The sequence below is a fragment of the Haliotis rufescens genome, unplaced genomic scaffold, assembly GCF_023055435.1.
Source record: "Haliotis rufescens isolate VD_foot unplaced genomic scaffold, xgHalRufe1.0.p SCAF_9, whole genome shotgun sequence".
NCBI classification, from domain to species: domain Eukaryota; kingdom Metazoa; phylum Mollusca; class Gastropoda; order Lepetellida; family Haliotidae; genus Haliotis; species Haliotis rufescens.
In genome coordinates, this window is record NW_025964383.1 from 1035408 (window position 1) to 1052121 (window position 16714).

At 42.2% G+C, this 16714-nt stretch overlaps 1 protein-coding gene and 1 long non-coding RNA gene across 4 annotated transcripts in view; both read left to right on the top strand.

Annotated features, from left to right (window-relative positions):
• LOC124152655 (monocarboxylate transporter 12-B-like) overlaps window positions 1-15619 on the top strand; it is a 44993-nt gene extending 29374 nt beyond the window's left edge. For both annotated transcript variants that reach the window (XM_046525686.2, XM_046525685.2), the window contains exon 6: window positions 7553-15619. In XM_046525686.2, coding sequence (XP_046381642.1) covers window positions 7553-7701 — 149 coding nt within the window. In that variant the 3' untranslated portion in view covers window positions 7702-15619. The remainder of the gene's footprint in view (window positions 1-7552) is intronic.
• On the top strand, window positions 5823-7543 carry LOC125377406. Of its 2 annotated transcripts, none has more exons than XR_007219559.1 (3): window positions 5823-5845; window positions 6504-6617; window positions 6737-7543. It is a non-coding gene; the product is annotated as an uncharacterized LOC125377406 (long non-coding RNA). The 2 variants fall into 2 exon arrangements; XR_007219560.1 differs by lacking the exon at window positions 5823-5845 and adding an exon at window positions 6117-6130.
• Window positions 15620-16714: the final 1095 nt, after the last annotated feature.

The window sequence follows — 16714 nt, forward strand, 5'->3', positions numbered from 1 at the left end:
AGTAGGTCACTGCAAGATAGCCATTGTTAGGTACGAGTAAGTCACTGCAAGATAGCCATTGCTAGTAGGTTACTTCGGGATAGCCATTGCTAGTAGGTCACTGCAAGTTAGCCATTGTTAGGTAAGTCACTGCAAGATAGCCGTTGCTAGGTAAGTCACTGCAAGATAGCCATTGCTAGTAAGTCACTGCAAGATAGCCATTGATAGTAGGTCACTGCGGGATAGCCATTGTAAGGTAAGTCACTGCAAGATAGCCATTGCTAGTAGGTCACTTCGGGATAGACGTTGCTAGTAGGTCACTGCGGGATAGACGTTGCTAGTAGGTCACTGCAAGATGCCATTGTTAGGTACGAGTAAGTCACTGCAAGATAGCCATTGCTAGTAGGTTAATGCGGGATAGATGTTGCTAGGTAAGTCACTGCAAGATAGCCATTGCTAGGTAAGTCACTGCAAGATAGCCATTGCTAGTAGGTTACTGCGGGATAGACGTTGCTAGGTAAGTCACTGCAAGATAGCCATTGTTAGGTACGAGTAAGTCACTGCAAGATAGCCATTGCTAGTAGGTCACTGCAAGATAGCCATTGTTAGGTAAGAGTAAGTCACTGCAAGATAGCCATTTCTAGTAGGTCACTGCGGGATAGACGTTGCTAGGTAATTAACAGGAAGATAGCCATTGCTAGTTGGTCACTGCAAGATAGCCATTGCTAGCAGGTCACTGCAAGATAGCCATTGTTAGGTATGAGTAAGTCACTGCAAGATAGCCATTGCTAGTAGGTCACTGCAAGATAGCCATTGTTAGGTAAGAGTAAGTCACTGCAAGATAGCCATTTCTAGTAGGTTACTGCGAGATAGCCATTGCTAGTAGGTCACTGCAAGATAGCCATTGTTAGGTACGAGTAAGTCACTGCAAGATCGCCATTGCTAGTAGGTTACTTCGGGATAGCCATTGCTAGTAGGTCACTGCAAGATAGCCATTGTTAGGTAAGTCACTGCAAGATAGCCGTTGCTAGGTAAGTCACTGCATGATAGCCATTGCTAGTAAGTCACTGCAAGATAGCCATTGCTAGTAGGTCACTGCGGGATAGCCATTGTAAGGTAAGTCACTGCAAGATAGCCATTGCTAGTAGGTCACTTCGGGATAGACGTTGCTAGTAGGTCACTGCGGGATAGACGTTGCTAGTAGGTCACTGCAAGATGCCATTGTTAGGTACGAGTAAGTCACTGCAAGATAGACATTGTTAGGTAAGTCATTGCGGGATAGCCATTGCTAGTAGGTCACTGCAAGATAGCCATTGCTAGTAAGTCACTGCAAGATAGCCATTGTTAGGTACGAGTAAGTCACTGCAAGATAGACATTGTTAGGTAAGTCACTACGGGATAGCCATTGCTAGTAGGTCACTGCAAGATAGCCATTGCTAGTAGGTCACTGCAAGATAGCCATTGCTAGTAGGTCACTGCGGGATAGATGTTGCTAGGTAAGTCACTGCAAGATAGCCATTGCTAGTAGGTCACTGCAAGATAGCCATTGCTAGTAGGTCACTGCAAGATAGCCATTGTTAGGTACGAGTAAGTCACTGCAAGATAGCCATTGCTAGTAGGTCACTGCAAGATAGCCATTGTTAGGTAAGAGTAAGTCACTGCAAGATAGCCATTTCTAGTAGGTTACTGCGAGATAGCCATTGCTAGTAGGTCACTGCAAGATAGCCATTGTTAGGTAAGAGTAAGTCACTGCAAGATAGCCATTGCTAGTAGGTCACTGCAAGATAGCCATTGCTAGTAGGTCACTGCAAGATAGCCATTGTTAGGTACGAGTAAGTCACTGCAAGATAGCCATTGCTAGTAGGTCACTGCAAGATAGCCATTGTTAGGTACGAGTAAGTCACTGCAAGATAGCCATTGCTAGTAGGTCACTGCAAGATAGCCATTGCTAGTAGGTCACTGCAAGATAGCCATTGCTAGTAGGTCACTGCGGGATAGATGTTGCTAGGTAAGTCACTGCAAGATAGCCATTGCTAGTAGGTCACTGCAAGATAGCCATTGCTAGTAGGTCACTGCAAGATAGCCATTGTTAGGTACGAGTAAGTCACTGCAAGATAGCCATTGCATGTAGGTCACTGCAAGATAGCCATTGTTAGGTAAGAGTAAGTCACTGCAAGATAGCCATTTCTAGTAGGTTACTGCGAGATAGCCATTGCTAGTAGGTCACTGCAAGATAGCCATTGTTAGGTAAGAGTAAGTCACTGCAAGATAGCCATTGCTAGTAGGTCACTGCAAGATAGCCATTGCTAGTAGGTCACTGCAAGATAGCCATTGTTAGGTAAGAGTAAGTCACTGCAAGATAGCCATTGCTAGTAGGTCACTGCAAGATAGCCATTGTTAGGTAAGAGTAAGTCACTGCAAGATAGCCATTTCTAGTAGGTTACTGCGAGATAGCCATTGCTAGTAGGTCACTGCAAGAAAGCCATTGTTAGGTACGAGTAAGTCACTGCAAGATAGCCATTGCTAGTAGGTAACTGCAAGATAGCCATTGCTAGTAGGTCACTGCAAGATAGCCATTGCTAGTAGGTCACTGCGGGATAGACGTTGCTAGGTAAGTCACTGCAAGATAGCCATTGCTAGTAGGTCACTGCAAGATAGCCATTGCTAGTAGGTCACTGCAAGATAGCCATTGTTAGGTAAGAGTAAGTCACTGCAAGATAGCCATTTCTAGTAGGTTACTGCGAGATAGCCATTGCTAGTAGGTCACTGCAAGATAGCCATTGTTAGGTAAGAGTAAGTCACTGCAAGATAGCCATTGCTAGTAGGTCACTGCAAGATAGCCATTGCTAGTAGGTCACTGCAAGATAGCCATTGTTAGGTACGAGTAAGTCACTGCAAGATAGCCATTGCTAGTAGGTCACTGCAAGATAGCCATTGTTAGGTAAGAGTAAGTCACTGCAAGATAGCCATTTCTAGTAGGTTACTGCGAGATAGCCATTGCTAGTAGGTCACTGCAAGATAGCCATTGTTAGGTACGAGTAAGTCACTGCAAGATAGCCATTGCTAGTAGGTCACTGCAAGATAGCCATTGCTAGTAGGTCACTGCAAGATAGCCATTGCTAGTAGGTCACTGCGGGATAGACGTTGCTAGGTAAGTCACTGCAAGATAGCCATTGCTAGTAGGTCACTGCAAGATAGCCATTGCTAGTAGGTCACTGCAAGATAGCCATTGCTAGTAGGTCACTGCAAGATAGCCATTGCTAGTAGGTTTCTGTAGGATAGCCGTTGCTAGGTAGGTCACTGCAGGACAGACGTTACTAGGTAAGGCCCTGCAAGATAGCCATTGTTAGTAGGTTACTGCGGGATATACGTTGCTAGGTAGGTCACTGCAGGAAAGACGTTACTCGGTAAGTTACTGCAAGATAGCCATTGCTAGTAGGTTACTGCGGGATAGCCATTGCTAGTAGGTTACTGCGGGATAGCCGTTGTTAGGTAAGTCACTGCAAGATAGCCATTGCTAGTAGGTTACTGCAAGATAGCCATTGCTAGTAGGTCACTGCAGGATAGCCATTGCTGTAGGTCACTGCAGGATAGACATTGCTAGGTAAGTCACTGCAAGAAAGCCATTGCTAGTAGGTTTCTGCAAGATAGCCATTGCTAGTAGGTCACTGCAGGATAGCCATTGCTATTTAGTCACTGCAAGAAAGCCATTGCTAGGTAAGTCACTGCAAGATAGCCATTGCTAGTAGGTCACTGCAAGATAGCCATTGTTAGGTACGAGTAAGTCACTGCAAGATAGCCATTGCTAGTAGGTCACTGCAAGATAGCCATTGCTAGTAGGTCACTGCAAGATAGCCATTGCTAGTAGGTCACTGCGGGATAGATGTTGCTAGGTAAGTCACTGCAAGATAGCCATTGCTAGTAGGTCACTGCAAGATAGCCATTGCTAGTAGGTCACTGCAAGATAGCCATTGTTAGGTACGAGTAAGTCACTGCAAGATAGCCATTGCATGTAGGTCACTGCAAGATAGCCATTGTTAGGTAAGAGTAAGTCACTGCAAGATAGCCATTTCTAGTAGGTTACTGCCTGATAGCCATTGCTAGTAGGTCACTGCAAGATAGCCATTGTTAGGTAAGAGTAAGTCACTGCAAGATAGCCATTGCTAGTAGGTCACTGCAAGATAGCCATTGCTAGTAGGTCACTGCAAGATAGCCATTGTTAGGTAAGAGTAAGTCACTGCAAGATAGCCATTGCTAGTAGGTCACTGCAAGATAGCCATTGTTAGGTAAGAGTAAGTCACTGCAAGATAGCCATTTCTAGTAGGTTACTGCGAGATAGCCATTGCTAGTAGGTCACTGCAAGAAAGCCATTGTTAGGTACGAGTAAGTCACTGCAAGATAGCCATTGCTAGTAGGTAACTGCAAGATAGCCATTGCTAGTAGGTCACTGCAAGATAGCCATTGCTAGTAGGTCACTGCGGGATAGACGTTGCTAGGTAAGTCACTGCAAGATAGCCATTGCTAGTAGGTCACTGCAAGATAGCCATTGCTAGTAGGTCACTGCAAGATAGCCATTGTTAGGTAAGAGTAAGTCACTGCAAGATAGCCATTTCTAGTAGGTTACTGCGAGATAGCCATTGCTAGTAGGTCACTGCAAGATAGCCATTGTTAGGTAAGAGTAAGTCACTGCAAGATAGCCATTGCTAGTAGGTCACTGCAAGATAGCCATTGCTAGTAGGTCACTGCAAGATAGCCATTGTTAGGTACGAGTAAGTCACTGCAAGATAGCCATTGCTAGTAGGTCACTGCAAGATAGCCATTGTTAGGTAAGAGTAAGTCACTGCAAGATAGCCATTTCTAGTAGGTTACTGCGAGATAGCCATTGCTAGTAGGTCACTGCAAGATAGCCATTGTTAGGTACGAGTAAGTCACTGCAAGATAGCCATTGCTAGTAGGTCACTGCAAGATAGCCATTGCTAGTAGGTCACTGCAAGATAGCCATTGCTAGTAGGTCACTGCGGGATAGACGTTGCTAGGTAAGTCACTGCAAGATAGCCATTGCTAGTAGGTCACTGCAAGATAGCCATTGCTAGTAGGTCACTGCAAGATAGCCATTGCTAGTAGGTCACTGCAAGATAGCCATTGCTAGTAGGTTTCTGTAGGATAGCCGTTGCTAGGTAGGTCACTGCAGGACAGACGTTACTAGGTAAGGCCCTGCAAGATAGCCATTGTTAGTAGGTTACTGCGGGATATACGTTGCTAGGTAGGTCACTGCAGGAAAGACGTTACTCGGTAAGTTACTGCAAGATAGCCATTGCTAGTAGGTTACTGCGGGATAGCCATTGCTAGTAGGTTACTGCGGGATAGCCGTTGTTAGGTAAGTCACTGCAAGATAGCCATTGCTAGTAGGTTACTGCAAGATAGCCATTGCTAGTAGGTCACTGCAGGATAGCCATTGCTGTAGGTCACTGCAGGATAGACATTGCTAGGTAAGTCACTGCAAGAAAGCCATTGCTAGTAGGTTTCTGCAAGATAGCCATTGCTAGTAGGTCACTGCAGGATAGCCATTGCTATTTAGTCACTGCAAGAAAGCCATTGCTAGGTAAGTCACTGCAAGATAGCCATTGCTAGTAGGTTACTGCGGGACAGACGTTGCTAGGTAAGTCACTGCCAGATAGCCTTTGCTAGGAGGTTACTGCAAGATAGCCATTGCTAGTAGGTCACTGCAAGATAGCCCATGCTAGTACATGTAGGTCACTGCAAGACAGCCATTGCTAGTAGGTTACTGCGGGATAGCCGTTGCTAGGTAAGTCACTGCAAGATAGCCTTTGCTAGTAGGTCACTGCAAGATAGCCATTGCTAGTAGGTAACTGTGGGAAAGCCATTCCTAGGTAGGTCACTGCAGGACAGACGTTACTAGGTAAGGCCCTGCAAGATAGCCATTGCTAGTAGGTAACTGCGGGATATACGTTGCTAGGTAGGTCACTGCAGGAAAGACGTTACTCGGTAAGTCACTGCAAGATAGCCATTGCTAGTAGGTTACTGGGGGATAGCCATTGCTAGTAGATTACTGCGGGATAGCCGTTGTTAGGTAAGTCACTGCAAGATAGCCATTGCTAGTAGGTTACTGCAAGATAGCCATTGCTAGTAGGTCACTGCAGGATAGCATTGCTAGTATGTCACTGCAGGATAGACATTGCTAGGTAAGTCACTGCAAGATAGCCATTGCTAGTAGGTTACTGCAAGATAGCCATTGCTAGTAGGTCACTGCAGGATAGCCATTGCTAGTAGGTCACTGCAGGATAGACATTGCTAGGTAAGTCACTGCAAGATAGCCATTGCTAGGTAAGTCACTGCAAGATAGCCATTGCTAGTAGGTTACTGCAAGATAGCCATTGCTAGTATGTCACTGCAAGATAGCCATTGCTAGGTAAGTCACTGCCAGATAGCCATTGCTAGTAGGTTACTGCAAGATAGCCATTGCTAGTATGTCACTGCAAGATAGCCCATGCTAGTACATGTAGGTCACTGCAAGACAGCCATTGCTAGTAGGTTACTGCGGGATAGCCGTTGCTAGGTAAGTCACTGCAAGATAGCCATTGCTAGGTAAGTCACTGCAAGATAGCCATTGCTAGTAGGTTACTGCGGGACAGACGTTGCTAGGTAAGTCACTGCAAGATAGCCTTTGCTAGGAGGTTACTGCAAGATAGCCATTGCTAGTATGTCACTGCAAGATAGCCCATGCTAGTACATGTAGGTCACTGCAAGACAGCCATTGCTAGTAGGTTACTGCGGGATAGCCGTTGCTAGGTAAGTCACTGCAAGATAGCCATTGCTAGGAGGTTACTGTGGGATAGCCGTTGCTAGGTAGGTCACTGCAGGACAGACGTTACTAGGTAAGTCACTGCAAGATAGCCATTGCTAGTAGGTTACTGCGGGATAGACTTTGCTAGGTAGGTCACTGCAGGACAGACATTACTAGGTAAGTCACTGCAAGATAGCCATTGCTATTAGGTTACTGCGGGATATACGTTGCTAGGTAGGTCACTGCAGGAAAGATGTTACTCGGTAAGTCACTGCAAGATAGCCATTGCTAGTAGGTTACTGCATAGCCGTTAGGTAAGTCACTGCAAGATAGCCATTGCTAGTAGGTTACTGTGGGATAGACATTGCTAGGTAGGTCACTGCGGGACAGACGTTGCTAGGTAGGTCACTGCAGGACAAATGTTGCAAGCTAGGTCACCTAAGGACAGCCATTGCAAGATATGTCACTGTAGGACATGGTTGCTTGGTAGGTCACTGCAGGACAAATATTTGCATGATACAAATATATCCAATACAGCCCATGCAAGTCTATAATGTTTATCAAGTCTAGATTACTGCAGTATCATAAAGAGTCTCTGGGCTCCTTTTTATTATATTTATATTAAGATACTAGATGCTAGTCTAGTCACTGCAGGACAACTGTTGCAATGTTTTGTCATTTGGGCTTGTTTCACATTTTCTACAAAATACCGACAATAATCTAAGTGTGAACAACAGGAACTTAAACTGTCTGATTTGACATTTGCAGGTTTGATAAAGGACATGACTGGTCAGTACGACATTGTTATCTACATCTGCAGCAGTTGCTGTCTGGTCAGTGGGATTTTACTGCTGTGCTGGCCTATGGTCAGACGCATGGAAAAACGACGGCAGGAACACAAGGGCACCACAACATAGCATGCTGGAAGAGTAAGGATGGATGGGGGAGTAAGGAAACCCACTGTCCACCAAAAATGTCCTTATGGTTGGGAGTAAGGAAAGATACTGTCCACCAAGGATGTCCTTGTGGTGAGGAGTAAGGAAACATACTGTCCACCAAGGATGTCCTTGTGGTGGGGAATAAGGAAACATACTGTCCACCAAGGATGTCCTTGTGGTTGGGAGTAAGGAAACATACTGTCCACAAAGGATGTCCTCGTGGTGAGGAGTAAGGAAACATACTGTCCACAAAGGATGTCCTTGTGGTTGGGAGTAAGGAAACATACTGTCCACCAAGGATGTCCTCGTGGTGAGGAGTAAGGAAACATACTGTCCACAAAGGATGTCCTTGTGGTTGGGAGTAAGGAAACATACTGTCCACAAAGGATGTCCTTGTGGTTGGGAATAAGGAAACATACTGTCCACCAAGGATGTCCTTGTGGTTGGGAGTAAAGAAACATACTGTCCACCAAGGATGTCCTTGTGGTTGGGAGTAAGGAAACATATTGTCCACCAAGGATGTCCTTGTGGTTGGGAGTAAGGAAACATATTGTCCACCAAGAATTTCCTTGTGCTGAGAAGTAAGGAAACATATTGTCCACCAAGGATGTCCTTGTTGTTGGGAATAAGGAAACATACTGTCCACAAAGGATGTCCTTGTGAGGAGTAAGGAAACATACTTTCCACCAAGGATGTCCATGTGCTGAGAAGTAAGGAAACATAATGTCCACTAAGGATGTCCTTGTTGTGGGGAATAAGGAAATATACTGTCCATCAAGGATGTCCTTGTGGTGAGGAATAAGGAAATATACTGTCCATCAAGGATGTCCTTGTGGTGGGGAATAAGGAAACATACTGTCCATCAAGGATGTCCTTGTGGTGGGGAATAAGGAAACATACTGTCCATCAAGGATGTCCTTGTGGTGAGGAGTGAGGAAACATACTGTCTGCTTGACAAGTGTATGTCCTCCAAATGGCCAAAACATGACAACAGTGTGCATGACAACTTCCCAGTAAGCACTCCATTTCATGGCTTGCAGTTGTTGCAGTCTGCCAACTTTTGTGAAGGAAAGTTCCAGAATTGTTTTAAACCCATCTCCAACAAAATGCAAGATTTATGTTAAATTCGCAATCGCAGAAATGTAATAGTTTGCTCTACACACATGTGAAGTGTGTAATAATGTATAGTTTTGCCCTGAACTATGCAAACTATAATAGTTCAGGGCAACACAGGGGGTAGAGCGAACCTTATTTCTTAAATATATTGTTACTAAATATAATATAGTGGTTATTGGAGGATACAATCTTTTTTAGCAAGTTCTATATTTGTTGTTATATACATTTTTATGTTGTGTTTGTTGTTATTCAGTGTGTATGTTCTATGGCTGATTAATGATGTACTGCCAAGGATGTATTGTTACCTGATCTTGAGGAGTACTGGAGTTTACCTGTTTTCCCTGTAGTGCTGTACATTGTGTTGGCACCGTGTAGTGCTGTACATTTTGTTGGCACCGTGTAGTGCTGTACATTGTGTTGGCACAGTGTAGTGCTGTACATTGTGTTGGCACCCTGTAGTGCTGTACATTGTGTTGGCACCGTGTAGTGCTGTACATTGTGTGGGCACCGTGTAGTGCTGTACATTGTGTTGGCACCCTGTAGTGCTGTACATTGTGTTGGCACCGTGTAGTGCTGTACATTGTGTTGGCACCCTGTAGTGCTGTACATTGTGTTGGCACCCTGTAGTGCTGTACATTGTGTTGGCACTGTGTAGTGCTGTACATTGTGTGGGCACCGTGTAGTGCTGTATATTGTGTGGGCACCGTGTAGTGCTGTACATTGTGTTGGCACCCTGTAGTGCTGTACATTGTGTTGGCACCGTGTAGTGCTGTACATTGTGTGGGCACCGTGTAGTGCTGTACATTGTGTTGGCACCCTGTAGTGCTGTACATTGTGTTGGCACCCTGTAGTGCTGTACATTGTGTTGGCACAGTGTAGTGCTGTACATTGTGTTGGCACCCTGTAGTGCTGTACATTGTGTTGGCACCCTGTAGTGCTGTACATCGTGTGGGCACCCTGTAGTGCTGTACATCGTGTGGGCACCCTGTAGTGCTGTACATTGTGTTGGCACCGTGTAGTGCTGTACATTGTGTTGGCACCGTGTAGTGCTGTACATTGTGTTGGCACCCTGTAGTGCTGTACATTGTGTGGGCACCGTGTAGTGCTGTACATTGTGTTGGCACCCTGTAGTGCTGTACATTGTGTGGGCACCGTGTAGTGCTGTACATTGTGTGGGCACCCTGTAGTGCTGTACATTGTGTGGGCACCGTGTAGTGCTGTACATTGTGTTGGCACAAACCGGGTGTTATACAGTAAAATATGGATATAACAAACTACAAGGGACCAGAGAAATCAGTTCGTTATATCTGTTGTTCGTTATATACGTTTTCGCTCGGAAATGTCAGCAATCTTGGATAAAACAAAACACAAGACATGTAATTGCAGCATTGATTTGTATTAGCAGTGATCACTTCATAGCATTCAATTGATAACATTTTATAACATTCATTTAATAACATTAAATTCTTAACATTTTTCGAACATTGTTATGAAATTCCTCTTACTTTTGCCCGCAATGATAGCATATGCAAGTGAACTGACACTTGGACACAATCTCGTAAAATTGATATGTTTAATGTTTGTTTTACAGACAAGATTACATGTACAGGTAAGATTAACACAATGCAGTTTAGCAAGGTTGATCCGTCATCGCTGATTGTGTTGATTCGTGGTGATTGTGTTGATTAGTGGTGATTGTGGTGATTTGTGGTGATTGTGTTGATTCGTGGTGATTGTGTTGATTCGTGGTGATTGTTTTGATTCGCCGCTGATTGCATACAGCCAATTGTCAGTGACACTTGACACTGAGTGAGATTTCTTAGTTTGCTGTACACGTCACTAATAAGTGATAAATGGGCTTGTCGGTGATCAGATATCAGTTCGCTGTATCCGTAAGTTCGCTGTAGAGAGTTTGTTATATCATAAATTTTATATGATATTATATTGGAGATAAATCGGGGATTTTTTAACAGTTTGTTGTATCCGTTTGTTCGTTATGTCCGTGTTCGTTCTACTGTATATTGTTACAAAATATGACATAGTGGTTATTTGAGGACACAATCTCTTTTAGCAAGCTCCAGATATATATTTGTTACATTGTACATTTGAATGTTGTGTTTGTTGTTTGTTATATTAAACTGTAGGTATTGTTAAGAAATTGATCATTGTTGATTGCAATTTTGTTCCGAATATAATTTTCCTAGATACATTCAAAGTGTTTAAATGTCCAAGTGAAAGTGTTGAAATGACATGCTCTGTAATCCGATTCCAAAACAAAACAAAACTATTTGAGAGTGTGGCCTGATGTTACCGTCACCATGGTGCAGTGGTGCATGACAATTATTTTCATTTGGCTGACATGTACATCTATCTAGTGATGCTTAGCAGTTATAGGGATACGTCAGGAAGTGTTCATATTTCTGTTAATCATACAAAAATAACATTGCATACATTTTGAGTGTGTGAAATTACCTTTGATCTTGATATTGTGAATAATTAAGTGAACACTTAACAACTGCAATTAGTTTTTTATTACTAAAATCCTGGTTGGGTACCATACACCATCTGCTGACCTCTGTCCTGTTCCACACAATGAGTGCTTGTAAGAGATTAAAACTTGGGCTGGGACAAGTCCAAATTTATTACCCGGGTACCCGACACCCATAAACCGGCCCTACCTGGATACCCGCTATAGGTCACAAGAGTTGGGTACAAAATGTCCGAATGGGAATTGTTTTACCGCAGCCCTGGCAAAAACTATTTAGATACATGTTTTATACGATCTGATCATGTACACACTGCAGTTGATAGACGCTTTATCCTTACTCGAACATATAAAAGTCAGAACGAATACATGCCTGCATAGTGAGAAAGAAATGTGAACATTAACTATACTTGTAGTGTAACCATTGAGTTTTATTGTTAATGTCATTAAACAGTATGTCACGTGACTAACCATGGGTCCAGGTAGTCATGTGGGTACCCCGGTCGTACTCAGGACCCACCCTACCCGAGTTACCTGTCCCAGCCCAAATTAATACTCTGTGTAGACAACTGAAGGCATCTTCAATGTTGTTACTGATAAGGCATAAGTTGACAATTCAACGGATGAGCAGACAGAAAAACAACGTGATGCCATAATGAAGTCAGAGGTGGAAGCAGGCAGCCATTTGGGTTAATGATTTTGCTTGTCTTTTTTTATCGCATGTTTTACAGTTTTTTTGTTAAGTGTGAACGAAGGTATTAAAATTAGTGAAGTTTCTATGTTGAGTTTACTGGCCACAAAATTTGTGTAACCGACTATGACCGAATATAGGCGGGCTTGTTGTTACATGGCCTCCAACAGAGACCATATCTATAGAGCCTCTATATAAAAAGCCCCCACCTCTACTGTATTTACTTTGAAATTGATAGACAATACCATTGTGCAAATTTACCTCATGTATGCACTGATTTTGCTGTTTCCATACCATTTTTGCATTAACAAGTTTCAGTTCATCAGATTCTGCAAAGTTGTACCTTAAGTGGCTGTTGAATGTTTATGTGGCTGATCCCGTTAGTCACCTCTTCCGGCAAACATGGTCACCACTTACGACCAACTTGGTGTGATGAAAATCCATTTAACCCAGCTCTTCACGAGTCTGGCACATTTTGTAGTGAATGTTTGTTTAGAACAATGACATTTGTCTGCAATTAAAACACAAATTGACACAACAGAAGGTAACGAGCATAACGCCATGAAAAACTGAATCTTACGACAAGCATAGTTGCCTTTTACAGGAAACATGGGTTACTGAAGACCTATTCTAATATTCAATATTAGTGGGTGATTGATTGTAGTTTTTAGCCAGTGTCAGCAATATTACACATGTTCACAGCAGTGTGAAAGTACTTGAGTCTGGACCAGGGTATGACAACACACAATCAGCTTGGTCACTCACTCTGAAGTGATTGATCCTTGTTTGAAAGTTCATAACCTTTGGCCAAACATTTTTTGGTTACTTGGATGATGGGTCTTCCAGCCCAGATTTATTACAGCTGTGGAGAATTATTTTTGTAGCAAGTAATTTGACAATTTTGGGTTGTGTGCACTGACTGTAGTTAAACATGCTTTGAGTAAGTGAACCCTAGTAGTTCACTGTAATGTTTGCATTATTTTGAGGCAAGTAAATGAAACATAACTAATTTCCACCTTTGCAGCTGTCCCAATTAATGCTTTCTATTTTTTATCTCCAAACCTGGTGAACTAAGTAATAAAAAATGGCTGGCCAAATGGACAAGAAGTTGATGGAATTTCTTGATTTCTAGTTCACTCAAATTTCAAAACCAGAAAGCCTTGCTTAGCTTGTTGTCAGCTCTGTTGCATGGTGTGTAGCAGTGATCACTGTACATCGCTGGTTCTTGTTCACAGGGCATGTATGTATATACCATATATTAGAGTAGAGTAGAGACCATGTGGTGGAAAACGTGCCAGGTCAGTAACCTTGACCAAGGTTTTTTGAAAGTATATTGCAAGAACTCTGATCTTTAAGCAAGGGCCTATGGAAGTCACTAGCCTATATATGCAGGCTGATATGTACATTGAAAGAAATCTGTGTTATGTGATGAGACAAGTGTTATTGTCTCTCACTGACAACTTCGAGTTCAACTAGTATCATGTTGATAAATTACTCATTATTCAGCATGCCTCATGATCAATCAAAACCAACCAAGTGTGATATATCACAGTCAATATACTAATACTTATTCATAGGCAGCTTATTGTATTAGATGAGCTCTGTAAGTGAAGGGGCAGACTGTAGTGTTCAGGGAATGTTCAGTGCAATCACTCACTAGGTTCTGCCTCCATACAGATGATGCTTTGACTGTTTATCTATATATAATACTCACACTGGCAATGAACCTCAACAATAATGTATGCTGTTGGGCGATTTCATTACTCAGTTTTGCAAAAAATGGGATATTCATATTCCCTGAGCAAAGGCTTTAAGTTGCTGTACCAATTATAATTGGAGGCCTTGATTTTGTTAGCTCACCTGAGTCGAAGTGAGCTAATGTTGTGACCTGGATGTCCCACCATCCATCATCCATCATAGTCATCTGCACCGATGAAGCAGAAACTTCATGTGCTTGTCCACACCAGTGATGAGACTCCAATATTTGTTCAGGAGGTTCTGATCCTAACTTCAATATGGCCATAATGTCAGCCCTATTGGAAACCCTGTTTGTGGGGACCATTCAGTCGTGCGTGTCAATATGTTTCATTCTTGATTTAACCTTTCCCTAAGAAACTGCTGGACCAATGAAGATAAAACTTGCCAAGCTTGTTCCCACCTATCATAATGCCTAAAAAATCAGATCCGTTTTAAATCCAATTTTCAATATGGCCATCATGGAAGTCATAACATGTTTTGTGTAGGATTAACGAAGTATGACAGGTATTTAACTTTGTTGGACATGGAATCTGTGTAACCAAATTTGCATTCATGATATGAACTGATATGTAAATAAAAATCTAAATAAGCATAATATGCTTCTTTAAAAAATAAAATTTGATGTAAAGTGTTGTTGCAAATAAAGCATTATGGAAATGTTTTGCAAATGAAGCATTGTGGAAATGTTTCATATTAATCAAATGATCTTCATTACTTTTGGAGAAGACATTTAGATATCACTTCTGACAGCTACTGTTTAGTGTCTTTTTAACTGTCGACTGTTGACATACAGGGGATCTACAGTGCCATGGCACAATTCATCAAAAGAAAAACTTTTATGCAGTGCATATTCTGGCCTCATTCAAAGTTAAGTCATTAAAACATTTTCACTTCAATCTAAGTTTCGACTGATCTGGTTACTGTTGCATGTCCATTACTCAGCCACAGATTGTCTTGGTTTTGTCTTGGCAATTGATCTTCAATCATTTTGTAATGCTATTAAAGGTTTGGACCCAATGTGTAAAAAAATCAGTTTGGTAATGTTCTTTTCCTCATCAGTTTAGATAACTACTACAGAAGTGTAAAATCTGAGAAATATGAAACTGACGGAGCACTTCTTTGATATATTCACTTGTAGTATTTCATTTCATAATGGCAATGCCAAACATCCCTTTCACAGAGTTGGTAAAGTAACACATGAAATGTAGAAAACCTGATCTATTTTCAGGCAGTTGAAGCACTGGAACAATGACTAGAAACAATGAATGTCTTATGAAAATCTACCTCAGCCTATGGTATGCGTTCACATATCTGATGTATCTCTGGTGGTATATGAAACACGCTATGATTGGTTGTGATTAAATAGATGAACTAAGGATAATTATAAATAATAATAATAATAATACTTATTTTCATGTACAAGAATTGAAATCTTACCATGTAGTTTATTCAGGGTATATACTTCTCCTTAAAAGGGAATTCATAGAACACATAGTTCAAATTCAGGTTCTTTGGATGATAGGTAAAAAAATGTTTAGTGTTCTGTTTTTATATTGTTTAACTTATTCGGTTGTTTCATATGGACCTATACGGTTAAAATATAAGCAGTTTACAATATTGTTTTCGGGGATAGTTCAGAAGCAATGCAGGTGTACACTATCCCATATAGCTGTTACTACTCTCCAAGGGATAATCATTTCTTGGCACATTCATTGTAAATGTGCAGCTTGTTGGTCCTTTTATGTGTAGAGGTCTATTTTGCTTCACCTAGAGTATAATACACATTATATTTTTATAATTGTCATTGTCATGTCATCTATGTCAATAAAGTTTTCTTCTGCCGAGTCTTTCACGTTTCCTTCAGCAAATTTGTATCATAACAATCTCAATGTGAGTTATAATGTATAGTGGTCAACCTAAGTGAGTGAGTGAGTGAGTTGGGTTTAACGCCGCTTTTTAGAGTATTACAGTTATATCACGGCGTGTCAGCTTAATGTGGGAGGAAAACCCGAAGTGATGCAGGTCTTAGACGTTTACCACTTCGGTGAAACCCACGAGCACGGGTATGGTGCTGACATACCTAGAAACATAATCGGGGTGAACCTGGATTCGAACCCACAATCATAGGTTTCTGGCATGCCCAAGCGACGCAAATCTGCACAGCGAATCGCGGCCCCTTAGACGACTAGGCCACCCGTGCCCCCAGGTCAACCTAAGATTCAAGTGAGCTCATGCAATGACACTGTGCCTTTTGTCTGTTTGTCTTCCAAATTCAAAATGTCCTTACAAGTCAAATATTGAGAAACCATCAGACCCAGGGAGATGAAACTGTACTGTGAAAAAAGGACGGTATAACCAGGGAGGGTGTGAGAACTTAACAGTGTCCACCATTAGCTTTAAGGACTGCCTGGAGTATGTATCACATACCTAGGAATGCTTGCCCAAATCTGGCAATTAAGATGAGGATAGACATTGTACCAAGGCAAGGGAGTTAAGCGACTGTAAAAGTCCACTTTCCACCCTTGCCGAACTAGGCTGGAATTCCGGAGTTACAGTTTGGCTTGACTAATGAGTCTATGCATAGTCAAATCGAAATCAAGCAACGAACTAGACATCCGATTCATAAACAACATGGAATTCACGCAGATTTCGATCGACTGTAGGCTTTTCAAAACATGGATACCGTCAACTGGGCGTCGACACATAGTTTCCAAATCTTTTCATGTTGTTAATCAAGGTGCTCAAACGATTTGATGCACGACGTGAGGTAAGACCCATTTTATTACAATATGTGTCTTGATTATCGATAAGATCGTCTTGACTGGCGCCGCAATTTTTTTTGAAGCAAATGGGGTCAGTAGTTGGGATATAGAAAACTCATTACTGGTTGCACTATGATCGAGGCACGAAATTCCAGCTTCGTTCAGCAAGAATGGAAACTG